The sequence below is a fragment of the Varanus komodoensis genome, unplaced genomic scaffold, assembly GCF_004798865.1.
Source record: "Varanus komodoensis strain SLA01 unplaced genomic scaffold, ASM479886v1 scaffold35, whole genome shotgun sequence".
NCBI lineage: Eukaryota > Metazoa > Chordata > Lepidosauria > Squamata > Varanidae > Varanus > Varanus komodoensis.
The window spans coordinates 1,117,313-1,134,150 of record NW_025335856.1 but is presented as its reverse complement, the minus strand read 5'-3'; the positions used below and the strand labels follow the sequence as shown (position 1 = coordinate 1,134,150).

The 16,838-nt window shown below is 44.2% G+C and overlaps 1 protein-coding gene across 6 annotated transcripts in view; it reads left to right on the top strand.

The window, feature by feature from the left end:
* TMOD1 (tropomodulin 1) overlaps positions 1-16,838 on the top strand; it is a 41,512-nt gene that overhangs the window by 4,997 nt on the left and 19,677 nt on the right. For all 6 annotated transcript variants that reach the window (XM_044439523.1, XM_044439520.1, XM_044439518.1 and 3 more), the window contains 3 exons: positions 6,924-7,090; positions 10,322-10,478; positions 15,033-15,152. In XM_044439523.1, the coding sequence (XP_044295458.1) occupies positions 6,971-7,090; positions 10,322-10,478; positions 15,033-15,152 (397 nt within the window). In that variant the 5' untranslated portion in view covers positions 6,924-6,970. The remainder of the gene's footprint in view (positions 1-6,923; positions 7,091-10,321; positions 10,479-15,032; positions 15,153-16,838) is intronic.

Below are 16,838 nucleotides of genomic sequence, written 5' to 3'. Positions count from 1 at the left end.
CCTGTTGTTACCTCTCATCAAAGAGGTTTTGCAGATTCTAAAACCTTCAAAGCCCTGCAAAACCTGATTTCCAGAAGCAGCAGTTAAATGAGTATATACACCACTGTTAACAGTGCTTCTGCCTATGTTGCAATCTATCTGTGGAAAAAAGTGACTTGCCTCTAATTTCATTTGAAGGAAGCTAAACCTTGTGTGTGTGTGTGTGTGTGTGTGGCGGGGGGGTATTTTTCAACATTTTATCACTCTTCAGTGTGACCAAGAAACAGAACCTCAAATAGGGCTAGTCACATGAACAGTCAAGGCTTGAATGCAGCAGGTTTGGTTCCCAGTGGCAGGTATGAACAGGGACAGAAAGCCGGTTGAGCTGCCACCCCAGTCTTCTGTTTGATGTCATCCCTTTATCTGCTGCCATATAAGTGAATGACTGCCATGCATTCCTATGAGGAAAAGTAAAGCATGATTCTTGGGATATTTTGGGGTGAGTATGCATTCCCTCCACCCTTCCACTGGAGGGGAAGAATGACCTTTTGATGTTCAGAATCCTCTCTTCTACCCCCTACCACCAATTCTTTTGATATGTAAGTATTTTGTCAGCAAAAGCCTACACTTTGTAAGAGCAGGAATATTTTGCTAGCACTATACACAATACAATGTGTATTATACAGTATGTAGTATGTGTTTTTAGGCCTGTACACAATAATGCTCTAAATGTGTATTCATATGCTAAACTTACACATTAAAAGGATCGGCAGTGGGGGGCGGGTGACACAAATCAGTGCATAAAATAAAGGGTGAGATTCTGGGGAGAAATACAAAATTAGGATCAAAATCTCACATGCAATTTTATTCATTGATTTGTGTCACCTTTCTGCAAAAGATCTTACAGTCCCAGCCTGTGACAGTTCTCAGATCCAGCACATTCAGTCAGAATAGAGTACAAAAAATAGCTCCGTAAGGTACCTTTGTCTAGTCCTCCTGCTACACAGCAGAGGCAGACAAGCTGTGAGCTGAGGTGAAGTGAAGTGCAGCTTTCATAGCAGGACGTACCTTGCAGGCCAGGTCATTTTGACCCAGGCTTATCCAGGCTTAACATACATTATTCCTAACCTGCCTATGTCAAGGAGATGTTTGTAGAAACAATTTAAGAATGCAGGTGAGCACCCTGGCCATGTGGGCTGTGGGTGATGGGAAGTGTAGTCTGACTCACCCAGAAAACAACTGGTTGGTGACGACTGCAACAGAAACTCATAGTCATGATGACCTTGGAAGACTGCTTCCATGATAACAGCCTGCCATGTTCCTTGAGTGGCTTGATGGTATTCTTCCAGAATGGTGCTAGCCTTGAAAACCCGGCAGCATCAAAACCACCTTGGTCATGTAGGCATCAAGGTGTGAATGGACGGCCAATGTGTCCCTGGCCATCTTCCTTGGGGCCTGACTCCTCCCACTTTGGATGGTTTTTAATGCTCTGCAAACACCCCATTTGTCTTCAAAGACATAATTGAGCTTCTCTGTACTAGCATAAAGTGACCTTTGTTAGAATCAGTGGTCACGTAGGCAGCCTTTGCAGCTGCCTCCTGTGGTTGGATTGTTTGGGTGATAATCAGTGAGAGGAAGATGGACACTAACAGGGGAGAGACCATCTCTATGTGGACATACAGGAACAGATGTGTCAGCTCCTAAGCATGGGCACTTCTGTGTTGGCATGAGTGAAACTGGAATCTTGGGGGAAGAACATGCTGTGGCAGGGAAACCTTGACCTGTTTTGCTGAGACGCATGACATGGAAACAGTGGAAAAGGGGGAAAGGGACCACCTCTGTTAAACAGTTTAAGAGCACATTAACTCAGCTATTAACTTCACGGAAAAGTGTAGTTAAGCAAACCTTTGCTAGCAAGTCTTTGTTTGCAAAAATTAAGTTGGCTGGACAGCTTGCAGCCCTTTTAATAAAAAAGTTCTGAGGTTTTCTAGCCCGGTGAGTCTGATTAAAAGAGGACTTTCATAGAAATGGATGTAGTAGTGAAAGCAATGGCCCTTTGGACTAGCTGAAGAAGCTGCACAGAGGGAAATCGTACAATGCTGCTGCCTAAATTAAAGAAATTTCTAAAAGCATATTATGAAGAGAATTATTAAGGTTTTTGTCATGTCATGCTTCTCAGGGAGTTAAATGCTTAAGGCTTCTAGTTGCGAGCTATGGATTTAAAATAAAAAGAGCTGTTTGCTTCATAGGAGTAAATGCTAGTCAAATCAGGTTGCCAAGCAGCCCACTTGTTTGAAAAAAGCTGAAGGAGCCGAGCAAGGCTCCCCTAGACAGGGCCAAGCCCCCTGAGTATGCAGGCAAAACCAGAAGTACAGTGGTACCTCAGCTCATGAACTTAATCCGTTCCACGACTCTGGTTGCGACCCGAATTGGTCACGAGTCAAGTCAAATTTCCCCATAAGGTTCAATGTAAATAAGGTTAATCTGTTCTATAAATATTTTTTAATCACAAAAATGTGAAAGAAAGTAATAAAGAACAACAAAGTAACAAAGTACAGTAGAAAACACTAACCTAGGTGGGGGGAGGTTATTGTTTGGAGGGAGAGTCCAAACGATAATAATCGTGTGATAGCGATTGTGCTCAGGGGTGGGGAGATGGCCGTGATCGCAATCGTGATTGTGCTTGTGCAGGGAAGATGAGCATGATCGTGCTGAGGGGGGAAAGACAGGTGCAATCACGATCGTGCTTGTGCAGGGAAGACGGGCGCAATTGCGATCGTGCTTGTGCAGGGAAGATGGCCGCAGTTGTGATCGTGTTCGTGTGGCAACATGGGCGCGATTGTTGTCGTCGCCCAGTGCGGAGTTCACAAACAGAGGCAAAATTTTCCTGAAATTTCTGTTTGCGACCCAGTTTGGTTGTGGACGGAGGCATTCGTGAGCCGAGGTTCCACTGTATGTTATGAAAAGCTCTTTACTGGGGAGCAGGGAAAGAAGCACGCCTGTGGAAAATGAATGAGATTCACTCACTTTCTGTGTCAGGGTGGTCCAACATGCAGCTCATGGGCCACAGCAGCTCCCACGGCCTTGTCCTCTGGCCCTCTTGGTGCTCAGAGGCCACCCATTCCCCTGCAGTCCGAATCTCAGCAACAGCACAGATGTGTTTGTGGGGGGCACAGGCCTTTGTGCTCGTCAGCAAGAGTGGGCAGGGCATGCTGCGGAGAGTTAATTGGCTCAAGCGCAGGAGGCTCAGCTTGCCAATTCCAAGAAGGAAGGGGGCGGGGGGGGTCACATGGGAAGGTTTCTGGGCAGAAGAAACAGAAGGAAGGGATGGGCCACCCCAGAGGAGCGGTCACTGTGCTTGGCCTGTGGCTGGAGAAGGCTCACAAAGTGTCCTTTTTCATTCAGTTAGTCTTAAAATCATCTTAAAAGTAATCCCCCTTTGTGTAATGGTTAATGCAATGTATTAATTGTGTATATTAAATTAAATAAATATATTGCAAACATTTTAATTTGCGATATGGAAATGCAAGTCGGTGTGTGGCCTCTAGGTTTTGTGTTGAAGTCCTCATGTGACCCTCAAGATACGAAAAGTTGGACTGCCCTTATCTTTGTGTTACCTTGAGTTGAATTGTTTAAAATCTTGAAGCACATATTACAGCACTGTTGAACAAAGTTGCACATCGTAGTAGAAGACAGTGGTTCCTTCAGTCTCTTGTTGACACACCAGCTCAGTTACAACACAGCACTTCAGCCAGGGGTCTGTTGCCATTTCAAACCGAAGAGCCATGATTTCGCACATACCTTCTCTTTTAATGGAAGGTGTTGCATTGTGGATCACACCATACAGCCAAGGCTCCGATGTGTTTTGCCACCTTAGTTGCTCATTTGAAGGCCAGTGGACCCTTGCTGAAACTCCAGAAATCTTTCAGTAGTGTACCAGCATCATTAGCCAGTTTAGGTGTACTATGGATTTGGGTGCATAGCTGGCTATGGAGGCCAAAGAGGTGGAGGCGGTTAGAGCAGCAAGCCAGAAGGGGCTTGGCATACATGCTCCTGCCCTTTCACTCTTCCAGCAGGCTGGCAAAGAGGAGATGGCAGGCTTCAAAGCGCGGCAGTGTAGCCACCCAAAGCAGCCACTAGGTTGCCAGAGCAGGAGCAGATGTCTCAGTGAGCATAGCAGCTCCTGGGGGAGACAGCATGGACCCAGGCTGGTAGAAACTCTGAAGGAACCATAGTGTGAGGCTAGCCCAGGCTCCTTGCACCTTGAAGAGTTGAGTACATCAGTGAGGCCAATTGAATGGACTCAAATGTTTCCCCTTCCCCTTCTCCCCCCCCCCCCCCCCCCGCGCCCGCTCCTCCTCATGGTCTTGGACTTGCCTTGGATCCTATATCAACAGAGAAGAGGCTGCCAAGGGACTCAGAAAACTTTCTGCTACTCTCTAGTTCTGTACCAACAGAACTCTGAAGTGTTGTCTGCCTGCAACCCCCCTCAATGGTTGGCTGTTTCCTCTGTGGATTGAGTGCCAGGCACCTGACACATGTCCTGCAAAGAAAGAAATGTAAGGGGCAATGGGATTATGACCTCACAGAGCCCAGCTGCTTCCAGCCTATTCTGGCAGGTTCCCATAGGAACATTCAGCTTCAGATCGCAGACCTAAATTTCAATTTAAAAAAATATGGAGATTTTATCCACCGAAGCTACCAAAACTGATTCCCTCATAGTTCAGAACAAGGTTATAAAAGTTTTCAAAAAATAAAATGTCTCTTGCATCCCTTCTGTGGGAGGGGCATTCACTGGTGCTGGAGTTTCACAGTAGTCATAGCCATGGGATTAGAAAGGAGCAGGAAATATAAGGAAGATACACTGGTCATCAGCTGTTAACCATAGCAGCTGAATGAAAGAAACCTCCACATGTCAACTCTTATCAGATGTTGTAGACAGATTATGGGGGAGGGATATTGCTTTCAATGCCCTCCTTGTAAGTTTTCCATCTTGGCTGACTGCTCTTGGATTCAGAATGCTAGCCTAGATGAACTTTCGGTTGGATCCAAAGGAGTCCGTTTGTAAGTGTTGGTTTCCATTCAGGAAGCATCACTGTACCTACCATGGTGTTTTTGTGCATCAAAGAAAGGAAAATTGATACAGTGATTTTTGCGTAATTCTGCTGTTACGGCTTTGCAGAATACAAGCTAGGAGATGATGGAATTTATAATTTTTACACAGAGGGGATTTCTCTACATGACTGATGTCACAGGCTGTGGTAGAACTCTGCAAACCTGCTTGCCCAGAGGGGCCTAGTGCATGTAGAGGAAGGGTCAGCCAAGAAGGCTCATTGGCTGGTCAAGTGACTCCCTGAATTGAGCCCCACGGAAACTGGCAGAGGGGGCAGAGAGGATGCTTCCTGTGTGGGAACGTCGTTAAATGTTTCTGGCATCTGAAGATTTCAGGATTCCAGTTATAGGCATTGGGTCAGACCAAATCCACCCACTCACCCCAAGACAGGATATTCTACACCAGAAGCATCCCTGATTTTGAAAAGTCAGTGTGGCAGAAGATTTCTCAGCTGTGCAAGTCAGCTTTATCCCATTGCTTAAAATGCCATTGTGGCTTGAACTTTTCCCCTAAGCTAGGGAAAAAGTTTAAAAGTCGTTTAACAGGGTAGCAGGGCCAGCCCTAGCCTTAATGTCACCTGGGGAGGTGAACGGCTGTTGCCCTGCCACTTATCTTTCTGTCCCCCCACCCCACCCAGACTCATTTCTATTTGAGGTGTTAATCCACAGTGACTCATCCACACATGTAAGTCAGCAATGGATCTTGCAGGCATCTTGGATAGATGAGTATGCATAGATCAGTTAGCACTCTGCATCTGTGACCCTTGAACATCAGGGCCATACAGAGTTACCCATGTTGCTGTTGCTCTTCCCTCCCCTGCCCTGCCCACCCCAAAAGGAAAAAAAGGAAAGAGAGAGGATGCTAAAAACCAGGAAAGAATTATACACTTCAGTGGAGCTAGGAGGGGACAGCTGTGCTACAAATCACAGAATTAACATTTCTTTCTTTTAAGGTTGCAGACAGGCCACCATTTAGCAAGCTTCTTAGTCCAGCCTGGTGCTTTATTAATGGGAATGGATGACATGTAATCGTCTCCTGAGAGCTCAAGTGGCTGAGTGAAAGATGCATTAGAGCTTGGAGCAGGTGATATCTCTCCAAGTGAGGGGAGGGAGGCAGAGAGACAACCCGAAGCACTTCACAATTTGAATTGATGATGGGGGAGAAGGTAATTTAGTTGGAGTCAGCCAGAATTAGGGGTGTTGTCTTGTAGGGCCTGAGTAAGTGGGTACCTGGGAATCTGCTCTAGGAATGCCTGTTTGCTTCAACTTTGCTCTCTGTGAAGATTTGTAAATAAAACAGGATATCACAAAGGGAACGCACTTCTCTGGTAATCTTATTTTTATTTATTTATTTATTTATTTATTTATTTATTTATTTATTTATTAAAACATTTTTATGCCGCCCCATTCGCCGAAGCCTCGGGGCGGCTTACAACGTTAAGTTAAAAAATGATTATAACATTAAATTAAAAAATACAAACATTAAGTTAAAATGCAAAAATAACAATATAAAATAAGTCACCCTGGCCAAATAATCTTTTATTCAAGGGCGATGGAACTGTGGCATGTTTCTCCTCAAACAGAATGTCTTACTGCCTGGAAGAAAAAGACAATATTTTTATGTTACAAAGTGTTAATTCACACAGTTCTTCCCCCATTTTTTCATGGAGAAACTGTCTGTGGCAAGTGACAGTTAAGTCAGAAGAGACTTAAACATGCAGTACTGCAATAAATCACATTTATGCATTTGCTTCTTATTTTTCCAGCAGAGTTGAGTTCTGTCTATAAAGGATGCTCCAATGTTTTCATTTTTCTTTTATTTAAATGTGCAGGTCATATATTTCAGTGAGACAGATTTTTAAAACAAGAGTTATCCAAGATGTCATACAGACAAGGACTAGAGAAGTACCGTGATCTAGATGAAGATCAGATCCTTGGAGCACTTACAGAAGAAGAAATCAAGATGCTAGAAGATGAACTGGTAGAATTAGATCCAGATGTAAGTAGTTTTAAAGGGCTGCTTGTAAAAGGTGGGGTGGATCTTTTCAGTGGCTCTTAGATAAATTGTTCCTCTATGCCAGCCTTCCCCAACCTGGTGGCCTTCAGAGACATTTGGACCACAACTCCCAGAATTCCCATCCCACAGGGCCATAGATTGGGAATTCTGGGTGTTACAGTCCAAACATGTCTGGAAGGCACAAAGTTGGGGGAGGCTGCTCTATGCTCAGGGACAGTGTGCCTTTTGAGTACCAGATGCTGGGAGGAAAGAACATGAGAGAACCATCATCCTTTCTCCTGTGACCTTCTTAAGCAGCCTTCTCCATCTCAGGTGTTTTGTACTAAAACTCCCAGCATTCCTGACCATTGTTGGCCGTGCTGGCTGGATCTGACTGGAGTTGACATCCAAAACATCTGGAGGGCACCAGAGTGAGGAAGGCTTTTCTAAAATTATATGGTTGATGATGTGGGGTCGCAGTCAGGATTCAAGACCATTGCAAGCTCTGAACCTGCCCCCTGCAAGGATTCAGCTTTGCATCACCACCTTCTCCAGCCAAAGCCAGTCAACTGGCTCAGCAAGGAAGCGCCTTAAGAGCAGTAGGCCAGGTCATGTGGTACTTTTTGAAAGGCTTAACAATGTCAAGATTGGGCAACTGTGATCCTTTCCCTCCTGCTCCATTGAACGTGAGCTGAGTTTGAGTCCAAGAGGATTCCTCTACATTCACTGTTTACTTAATGCATCTACTTAAGTTTTGCCTACATTTATTGGCCTCCTTCCCTAGGTGGCAAAGAACATGACAATTCAATGCCATACTTTGAGCAATAAAAACACAGTAAAAAACAGCAAGAATATAATATACATAAAAATTAAAAATAAAAACAGCCGCAACAGAAAGCACCTCAGGAGAAATCCAGAATAAAAGAATATAGTTTCAGGGTCCTCTTAAAAGACTGGAGTGATGAAAGCATTGCTTATTCCAGAGGCATGGGGCCACTGCAGAGAAGTACATGCAGCACTTTGTAGGGTGATCTTAAGAATATAAAGATTGCCCAGTTTTTGGATCAAATCATGTTTGCCGTAATCCCATATCCCAAGTCCAGCAGTGGCCAAATAGGTGTCTCTGGACAAGCAGGGCCAAAAGTAACAACCAGCCTCCCTGTTTTTGTCCCTTATATTCAGGCACTGAACTGCCCCTTCCCTCAGCCTGCCCTAATTTCTTAAGAAAGAGAAAACTGGTATGTTGCAAGTGCCCTCAGTCTACCATTTTGGACAAGCAGAGGTCAGTATATAGATGATCAAGCTGCTGTGAGATCTGTAGTTCTCAAGGATGCTGCATTGCTTTGGGTGACATCTAGAGGCAGCCTTAGTGGGTGCTTATTGGGATAGGTCTCAGAGAGTAAACAGTTTCCTGTTTGGATCTAATGCTAAATCATAATTCACCTCCCTGTGAAACGGCCATGGCTCATGTGCTCCCCCATCCCTCTTCCCCAGTGCAGCCATGAGGAAGAGAGTGAAAGCATCCACTACCTGTTTTTAACTCACTTTTGGTTTATCTTTGCATCCAAAAGGACAAGCCTCTGGTTAGTTTAAAGTACAGTTTATTTTTTAAAAAAAGATCAAATTGTGCTTTATGATTCTGGTTTCTTTCAGCTGGAGATCAACAGATCTCCCAGTGTGAATGTGATGAAAACGCTGGTCAGTTTAATCTAGGAAGTACCTGTTTCTTACCTCCTTCTTTCAGAAAGAGGAGAAGTGGGGAGCTTGTGAGTCCCCAGGCTCCTTTCCATAGCTGAGCAGAAGCGTGCATGAGCTTTTTGTCTGCCCCCAGAATTCCATGACTCTCCTTTTTGTATAAGCTGGCAAACAAACCAGGAGATCTTCTATTAGTTATAATTTAAGGTTTTGCTCATACCAGGAACCTATGGTTCACACTTTGGAATGAGCCAGGATATTAAGCCATGCTTTGAAATTGGCTAACTATTCTGGTTAGTTCTGTTGCTGTCAACCATGGTTTCTCAATTTGAACAAATTGGGAAACTGTGGTTTATTAAAGGCATCCTGGGTTGTTTCCTGGCTCACATAAAAGGAAGGAGTGTTGTTTGATGACAAGAGTCTCATTTATATTTCTGCTTCTTAAGTGGAGATGTGATTGTCTGATCTTTCCTGATCAATGGCTGCCTAAATGATACTAGCAGTATTCATGGTAGTGACAACATGCTTTCTCAGGAGTCTGTCAGCCTATTTTTTTGGCACAAATCAATGAAGGTTGGCAAGCTTTGAATTTTCCAGCATTTATCCATTAGCATTTGTGTGTCTGCCAGTATGTTACTTGCCAAGCCCTTGTTATCATTCCTCACAGACTTTCTAAGAACCTTTAAAACACAGCTGTGGCATCTTGGAGAAAGGATCCCCAATTGTCTGCATCTTTTCCACATTGGATCCCCAGAATGTTGGATTACATTACAATACTAGCATGGGCATGTGAAAAATGACAGTCACAGCACTGGCTATATGAGCCTTCCTCACCCTGGTGTCTGCTGGATGTCTTAGGCTTCAGCCCCTGCATCCAGGTTAGGGAAGGCTGATAGGGCTGTTAAATAGAAATGTTGTATCCTGTATTGTTTGAATGTAAATATTTCATGTTGAGAGGCACACTGCAGTGGTCCCTTGCATCACTTCCTGGCCTGAGTTGCCCATCAGAGTGTTTACATGCTGGGCCAGATGGGCCCCAGGGCAATGGACCCTAGACAGCAGTCTGAACACCTGCAGCAACAGTTGAGGGTGAACAGAGCAGCAGAGGCAGAGAGAGGAATGGCACAGGTGGCTGGCATTTCAGCCAGGACAACAGTAGCATCTACAAGGGGCAAACTGACCCTCTGCCCTTCAGCCCAGAGTTGCACCATGATTAGGAAACCCCAAGGCTTTCTTAACTGCAAAAAAATAATTAAAACATTAAAAAATAAAAACCTTCGGGGAAAAAACTTGAAATGCAGACAAAAACCCTCAGTCAGTCCAGTGAGTACTCTGAATATCTGCATTTTGTTGCAGCTCCCATGCATCCTTAGGAAGAATCTGCCTCATGGAAAGTCCATATGGACACCGTGGATTCATTCCTAGGGACTATGCCAGGTCAAAAACAAACTGGGTGCAATCAGCATTTGTAAGTTGACAGTGGACAACGATGGTCATTGTGCTGCTCCAACATACTTTTCTTGCTCCTTTGAAATCTAGAATGCGCTGTTGCCAGCAGGAATGAGACAGAAAGATCAGACGAAAAAGACACCCACAGGCCCCTTTAAAAGGGATGACCTTTTGGCGCACTTGGAGAAGCAGGCGAATGATCTTAAAGACAGAGAAGATCTGGTTCCTTTCACAGGGGAGAAAAGAGGTAGGAGGTTTCCTGGCAATTGACGATGTTTGATTAACTAACTGAGTCTCTCACTGCAGGAAATTGGGGTTTAGCCCCCTCCAGCCCATTCTGGTGGTTTCCACCCCATACCCTCTCAGCTGCATCCCTTATAGGTGGATGGTTACCATTCATTCTTTTGGGTGGAAATACAGCTGTGGGGAGGGTAAATGGTCTCTTTTTCACCTTGTCCTGAATGGTCTGGCCAGAACCAAAAGAATCTCAAAGAGGGGTGCAGCATGTTGTCACACACACTGGCAGACACACACATACAGAGAATTTTGTGTACTGTACAGTCCCTCTTGTCACCAAGCTGGCCTATGAAACCTTTTCCTTCACTCTGCCTATTTCTGATCATTTGGAAAATTTTATCCTGGCATTGAAAAAAGAAAAAAAGAAAAATCTCGGCAATCATCAGGCTGGGAACATTGTTCCAGAATCGAAGATGGGATTGTAAATACAGATTGGGTGTGCTGCAAAGGAGTTTTCCAAAGGAAGTCCCACTGAAATGAATGGAGCCCCATTCATAGAATCATAGAGCTGGAAGGCGCCAAGAAGGCCGCATCGTCCAACCTTTTGCTCCGTGTAAGATTCCAAGTTAAACCATCCCTCTCAGATGACTGTTTATTTCAGACATTGCTGCTGAGAAGGAATTCCCATTGGATTGTTTGTGTAGGAATGGTCAGCATTCACATTTGGTTTAGGAATGCAGGAAACAAAGAACTCTCCCAAGTCCTAGAAACAACAATCACATGTGGTAGTGAAATTAGGACCGTGTGTTATGCTTTGTTGAACGGTGCACCAGATGAGCATCTTTAGTTTGATCCAGCAAGACAATTATATTGTTGTTGTTGTTGTTTACATATCAATTACAATAAACAATTGTTTATTTTAAACACGTGTAAAACCGAGGCATAATTTCCTCCCACCTTGAAATTTCCCCCATCTTGAAATGGTGGCAGAGGGAGTCTGATGCAAAAGAGGCCAGGACAGGGGACTTGTGCACCTTTAATAGCTGGGCTTGTCACTTGTTGTACAGGGACACGAGTTCAAATTCCATCTTGTGCAATACTGAAAAACGCCCTGCTGTCTCTTGCCTCTTGCCTCTGGCCTCCCAACACCCCCATACCACTTCATTCACCCCTTCCCACCCCATGCGCTCACTCATAATATTCCCTGCTAAGGGGAGTGTAACATTTAGGAAAACATTGGATAACAAAGACTCAACAAAGCAACATATCTAAAAGTAAAGGAAAATCCAACACACCATGTTTTATCCAATACATCCAAGCCTGCTTGGATGCCAGTCATTTCAGTGGGTCTGTTTTAAGTAGAAACATAGAAACAGAGCAAGTCTGAAGGGGTCTCCCAGGCCATCTAGTCTGACCCCTGGCTCCAGCCGGCTCTGTTCATGACATGCCTACCATGTGCATGTCCAAGTAGGACTAAACAGACTTCTAAACTGTACAAACATAAAATCTGTCATTGGAAATCTTCTTAGCAGATTCGGTTATTAATTTCCAAATAGCTCAAGGAACCCTTGCCATATATTCTGACTTTTTTTCCAGCCAATTTCACTCTTTCTTTTTGAGCCAAGTCCATCAATCCTTGGGTCCACCCTTTGATCTCCAGAATCAAACCAGCAGAGCAAAACTAAAAGTGTGGGCACACAGAAACCAAAGTAATTAATCTTATAAATGTCATCAGCTCTGTCCTATGCATGTTGACTCAGAAGTAAGTCCCACTGAGTCCAATTAGGCTTACGAGTACTTTCACCTAAACATGCAATAAACTGTGGCAAATTAGTATGATTTTCATTAAGTATTTTTGTCAGCCTTTCTCTTTAAAATAAAATTAAGAGAGATTATACTACTGATCTTTGGTGTTTCTAACACCAAGCTGTTGGTATAACATGTGTTTTTAAAATTATCATGGCAAAAGAGAAGACTGTTCCGTAAAGGACTGTTTTTAGTTTTCTGTTTCATCTCAAGAGACAACTCAGAGAGCAGCTGCTTCTTTGTGAGGTCTAAATTTAGACCTGCTGAACCTTCAAGCCACGTTTGGGACAGCATGGGCTTTGTCCTTCTTTTCATTCTGCATTGCATGGGCAGCAAAGCCCAAAATAGCCCCAGTGTCACATTCCAGGCCCAGAGCAATGAGTGTGCTATCGCTTTTGAAGCCATCTCTTGGATGTCTTTCTAAAGAGGTTCCTCTTTTTTAGGGAGTATAGCACTACTTGGAGTTCTCTTTCCATTCTGGTCTGGGCCATTGCAAACCAAATGTTCCTGAAACTTTAAAGTGTTTTCAGCTTGTATAGAGGGCTAAATATCCAACCAGAGTATTAAAAATATGCAAACTTTCACTTTCCCCAGGGCCCTGTCAGAATCTGTATATTCTCTTTACAATGGAGCATTCTGCAGTTCCTCAACCCACGAGCCCCTCCACTGTGTCTGTTTCTTGGTGTAACGGAACCAGGGGACTGGCCTACCCACTTTTTATTTGCAGACAGGATGACCTCATCTGACAGCCCCTTACCTGTTCTGGCTCACCTTGGCTAAAGCCCTCAGTGCAGCTGGCTGTAGGGAAATAAATTTCTCTAACAACAGCAGTGCTTCCCTGTTGTAATGCAAGGAGTTGGGCTTGAATGGGCAGTGAAGAACCATGCAAAATATTTGTTCTTGTGGGAGAGGAAAACTTCTGGAATCAGGGTGGGGGGTTTTTTATATGCATCAACACAGCTGCCTGAACTTTTAGCCTCTCTTTTTTGGGGTGTGTGTGTGCCGCTATGGCAGCCACACTTCAAAGCTTACTGTATCACATTGTGTGTATTTAACTTGAAGCTTTCGCTAAAAAAAGTATACTTCTCCTTCTCTCTAATTGCCCCACTGTGACAAGCACCATATGGCACAGTCACCATTTTACGTGGATGCAGCCATTAAAGAGGTGGACTTAAGCTTTTATCCTTTGGGTGCTTCCAGACGAGGCTTTTCTTGAACATTGTCCAGCCTCATTCACAGCATTTTACAGAGGGTCTGGACAATGTTGTCTTCTACCCACAACCCTCCTATGTTTCCCACTATTGCTTCCGTCTTTTCTCTTACTGCAGAAAATCCATTAAGGAGAAAAAGACGGAATAGCTGCACAGTGCCTTCTAATGGGTAGCTCTAGGAGCCCTCCATCTGGAAGCACCCTACATACCACCGGGAAGTTTTGGTTTGAAATTAAAAGGGCGTGAGTAAGTATCAGGTGTCTGTGAAACCCCATAGGAATTAACACTAAGTATCATTACAGGTTGCTGATATCCATGCATAGTTCTAGCCCTATGCTGTGAGCAATAATAGTTAATCCATGTTGGGGTTTTTGAACATTATTGTCAAATATGCCTCATTTTAAATAACATATGATCCAGTTGGGATCCAGTTGTCTCCAGTTTCAGCTAAAGTGCCTTTTATGGGGTTTTAAAGGTATCAATTTATTAAATAATTTTAATAGCATTGGAATTTAACACATATAAATAAAAGAGAAGTTTTTTCCTTTAATCAGGCATTTTTAGTGCTTTTGCATTCATTGACCAGAATACTGGGTGCAGCAAATTAGTTTGCTTGTTACTGAGGTAGTAATAATACTTACTGCTTGCATATTTTATTTTTTCTCTGAAAATAAATGGGATTCTCCAGCTTTCCCCAACCTGGTGCCTTCCAGATATGTTGGATTACAACTCCTATAATTTCCAGCCAGCATGGAGGTTAGGAGCTGGGGAAGGCAGGGCTAGGGAGCTACTTTTAAAAGAATAAAAACCTAAAACTTAAACTGATAAGGACATGTTTAAGGAAGAAGCCTTAAACATTGTTGAAAAGACCAGCATCCCTCAGTCTCATTCCCCAACTGGCTGGAAATTTAGAATTGGAACGGACCTTCATGATCATCTAGTCCAAGTCCTGTTTTGCAGGGGAAAGAGAGTAGAACCTCCGTAAAGAGACATGACCCTATAGATGCATTCCACCTCCAGGCCTTGCTGCTACAATAGGGAGTGACCCCCACCTTATTTTTGCTTTCCTAAAAAAATGGCGAGTACTAAAACCCACTGACTGTTAACAAAAGCAAGACTAGAGTGATACAAAGCCAGGATTCTAAACTTGGGGTGAGGACCAGGCATGGTAGGAAACAAGATCTTGCACCATGTCTCTCCTCTGTGGGGTGAGCCTAGCTTCTTCTCAATGTTGCACTTAAAATGAGAGATGTACTCTGTGGGCCTTATGAACATTCCGAATAATAGTCATCATAAGAATCATAACAATATTTAATTCACCATGTTTGCTAACTGTGCAATCCACAATGTTTTTTTGAACTTGTGCAGAACCAAAGTGCATACGCTGTACAAAGTTTTACTTTTTGTAATAGAATGCACTTGTTTTGTTCTTGATTCTACTAATTTCGGTTACTTATTTGTCAGATAAAGCCACCAACAACAAGGATCTTTAAATCTCATTATTCAAAACGGTGCCACACAGCTAACACAACTTTCTGCTCTTATAGGAAAGATCTGGGTCCCGAAACAGAAGGCTATTGATCCTGTTTTGGAAAGTGTAACCCTCGAACCAGAACTGGAGGAAGCGCTGGCAAATGCCTCAGATGCTGAACTGTGTGACATTGCTGGTAATTTATGAGACTGTATTCTTTTGAGACTTGTGTTTATGATTTTCATTACTCCCCATGGTTCAGTGTTCTCCGATAATATTTTTAAAGGAATTTGCATGTGAGAGGGAAGGGACTGCAGAAAGCCTGGATTTTTTTTGTATCAAAGCTGAAGAATGGTAGTTTCCACAGCTGCAGATGTCTCTTCTACCATCTGTGCACACATCAGGGGTTATAATGGCCTGGTTCGCATTGCAGAGAGAAATCACCATGGATGCATTTCCCCTTGGTGCCCTCTGTTATGATGGCTGCCTCCCTTTGGAGTATTCAAGAGGCAGCTGGGCTGCACTGTAGCTTCTCATTATGTGCGAACCCCATGAAGATAGGTTGTTGGGGTGGTGGAGAAGCCACTCACAACTCTAAGACAGGCTTTGTCTTCCTGCCAGCCACCCCAGTAACACAAAAATGGAAGAAAATCAATTTGCAACTCAGTTGTAGTTTACAACGGAAGAGCAATGACTGGGTAGCACTGGAGCCAGGCCATCTGGAAACCGCCTTTATCTGCCTCTGATTTTCCTCATGTGTCCCAGAATCAAGGTGTCACAAGCTGTGTTTTCTCCCTCTGACAATTACCAGCCTCAGGCCATTTCTCTTGCAAACCTTTCTTTATCATTTCCAATTGTAAACCGTTCAGATGAGTCTCTGAGCATACACAAAGCCGTTTGTTGAACCCAGTCTAACAATTACTTCCCAAAACTCTCCTTATGATCTTGTTGGTGTCCTAACCCTCTGGGAGGGGCGCTGTGGAAGCAAGCATACCTCTTTTCCACGCATCTTTTATCCAATTGATTCTCTCACCTTTGTTGCTGCTTGGCCATAGGAGCCAACTGTGAAGGGAGGGGCTGATCTCTGCCTGAGGATTCCCTGGCCTCAGTAGCTCCTTTCGCCAGCTGTATTTCCAGGCTGTTCCCAGGGGCTGCCTGGCTTACCTCTGCTTCTGCCCTTGAGCTAATCTACTGCATCTCACCCCACTTCTGTGCTAAGTCCTTGAGCAAAGTCCTGCCCTGCAATCCCATCAAAATATTCATCTTCGGAATCTGAATCAGCAAAAGTGGCAAAGCTAGTGTCACGCGGAAATGCTTGCCCAAGGCCACCATCCCCCCTGCACTCAACATCGGGCCTGCTCACTGTACTCTTGAGCTCATTCCTGGCACCCGAAGCCACGACTGGGGGAAAACGCTAGTAGGACAGAAGTGAAGAACAGAAATGGGCAGTGAAGGGAAAACTCCCCTCTGGCTACCGGCCAGTTCTCTGTTGCAAATTATCTTCTCCCACTGCCAGTTTTGGAGGAAGAGTGCATACGATTAGCTGCATTGCAGAGTGCAAGGAAGGAAAAAGCCTACTCGGAGGTGCGCATGAAGGCAACCGTGGGGAGGCAGTGGAGCGTTGCCCCTTGCTGCTCACAGGGACACGTGTGGGAAAGAGTTTGCTCCCTTTGTCAGGATTCCAAATATGAAAAGGCAGACTGAGAGGTGGGCATCACTCATGATTTGCTTATCTTTATATCCCGCTGTTCAGCCGGGATTCTCTCCCGAAGCAGCTTGCTATTTAAAAGTCAAAGAAACTGGAGAGATATCTGGACTGTCGGCCCCTGTTCACTGATGTCATGGTTGGGGTCCCAGGCTCTTCTTTCCAAAAGGAAAGGAT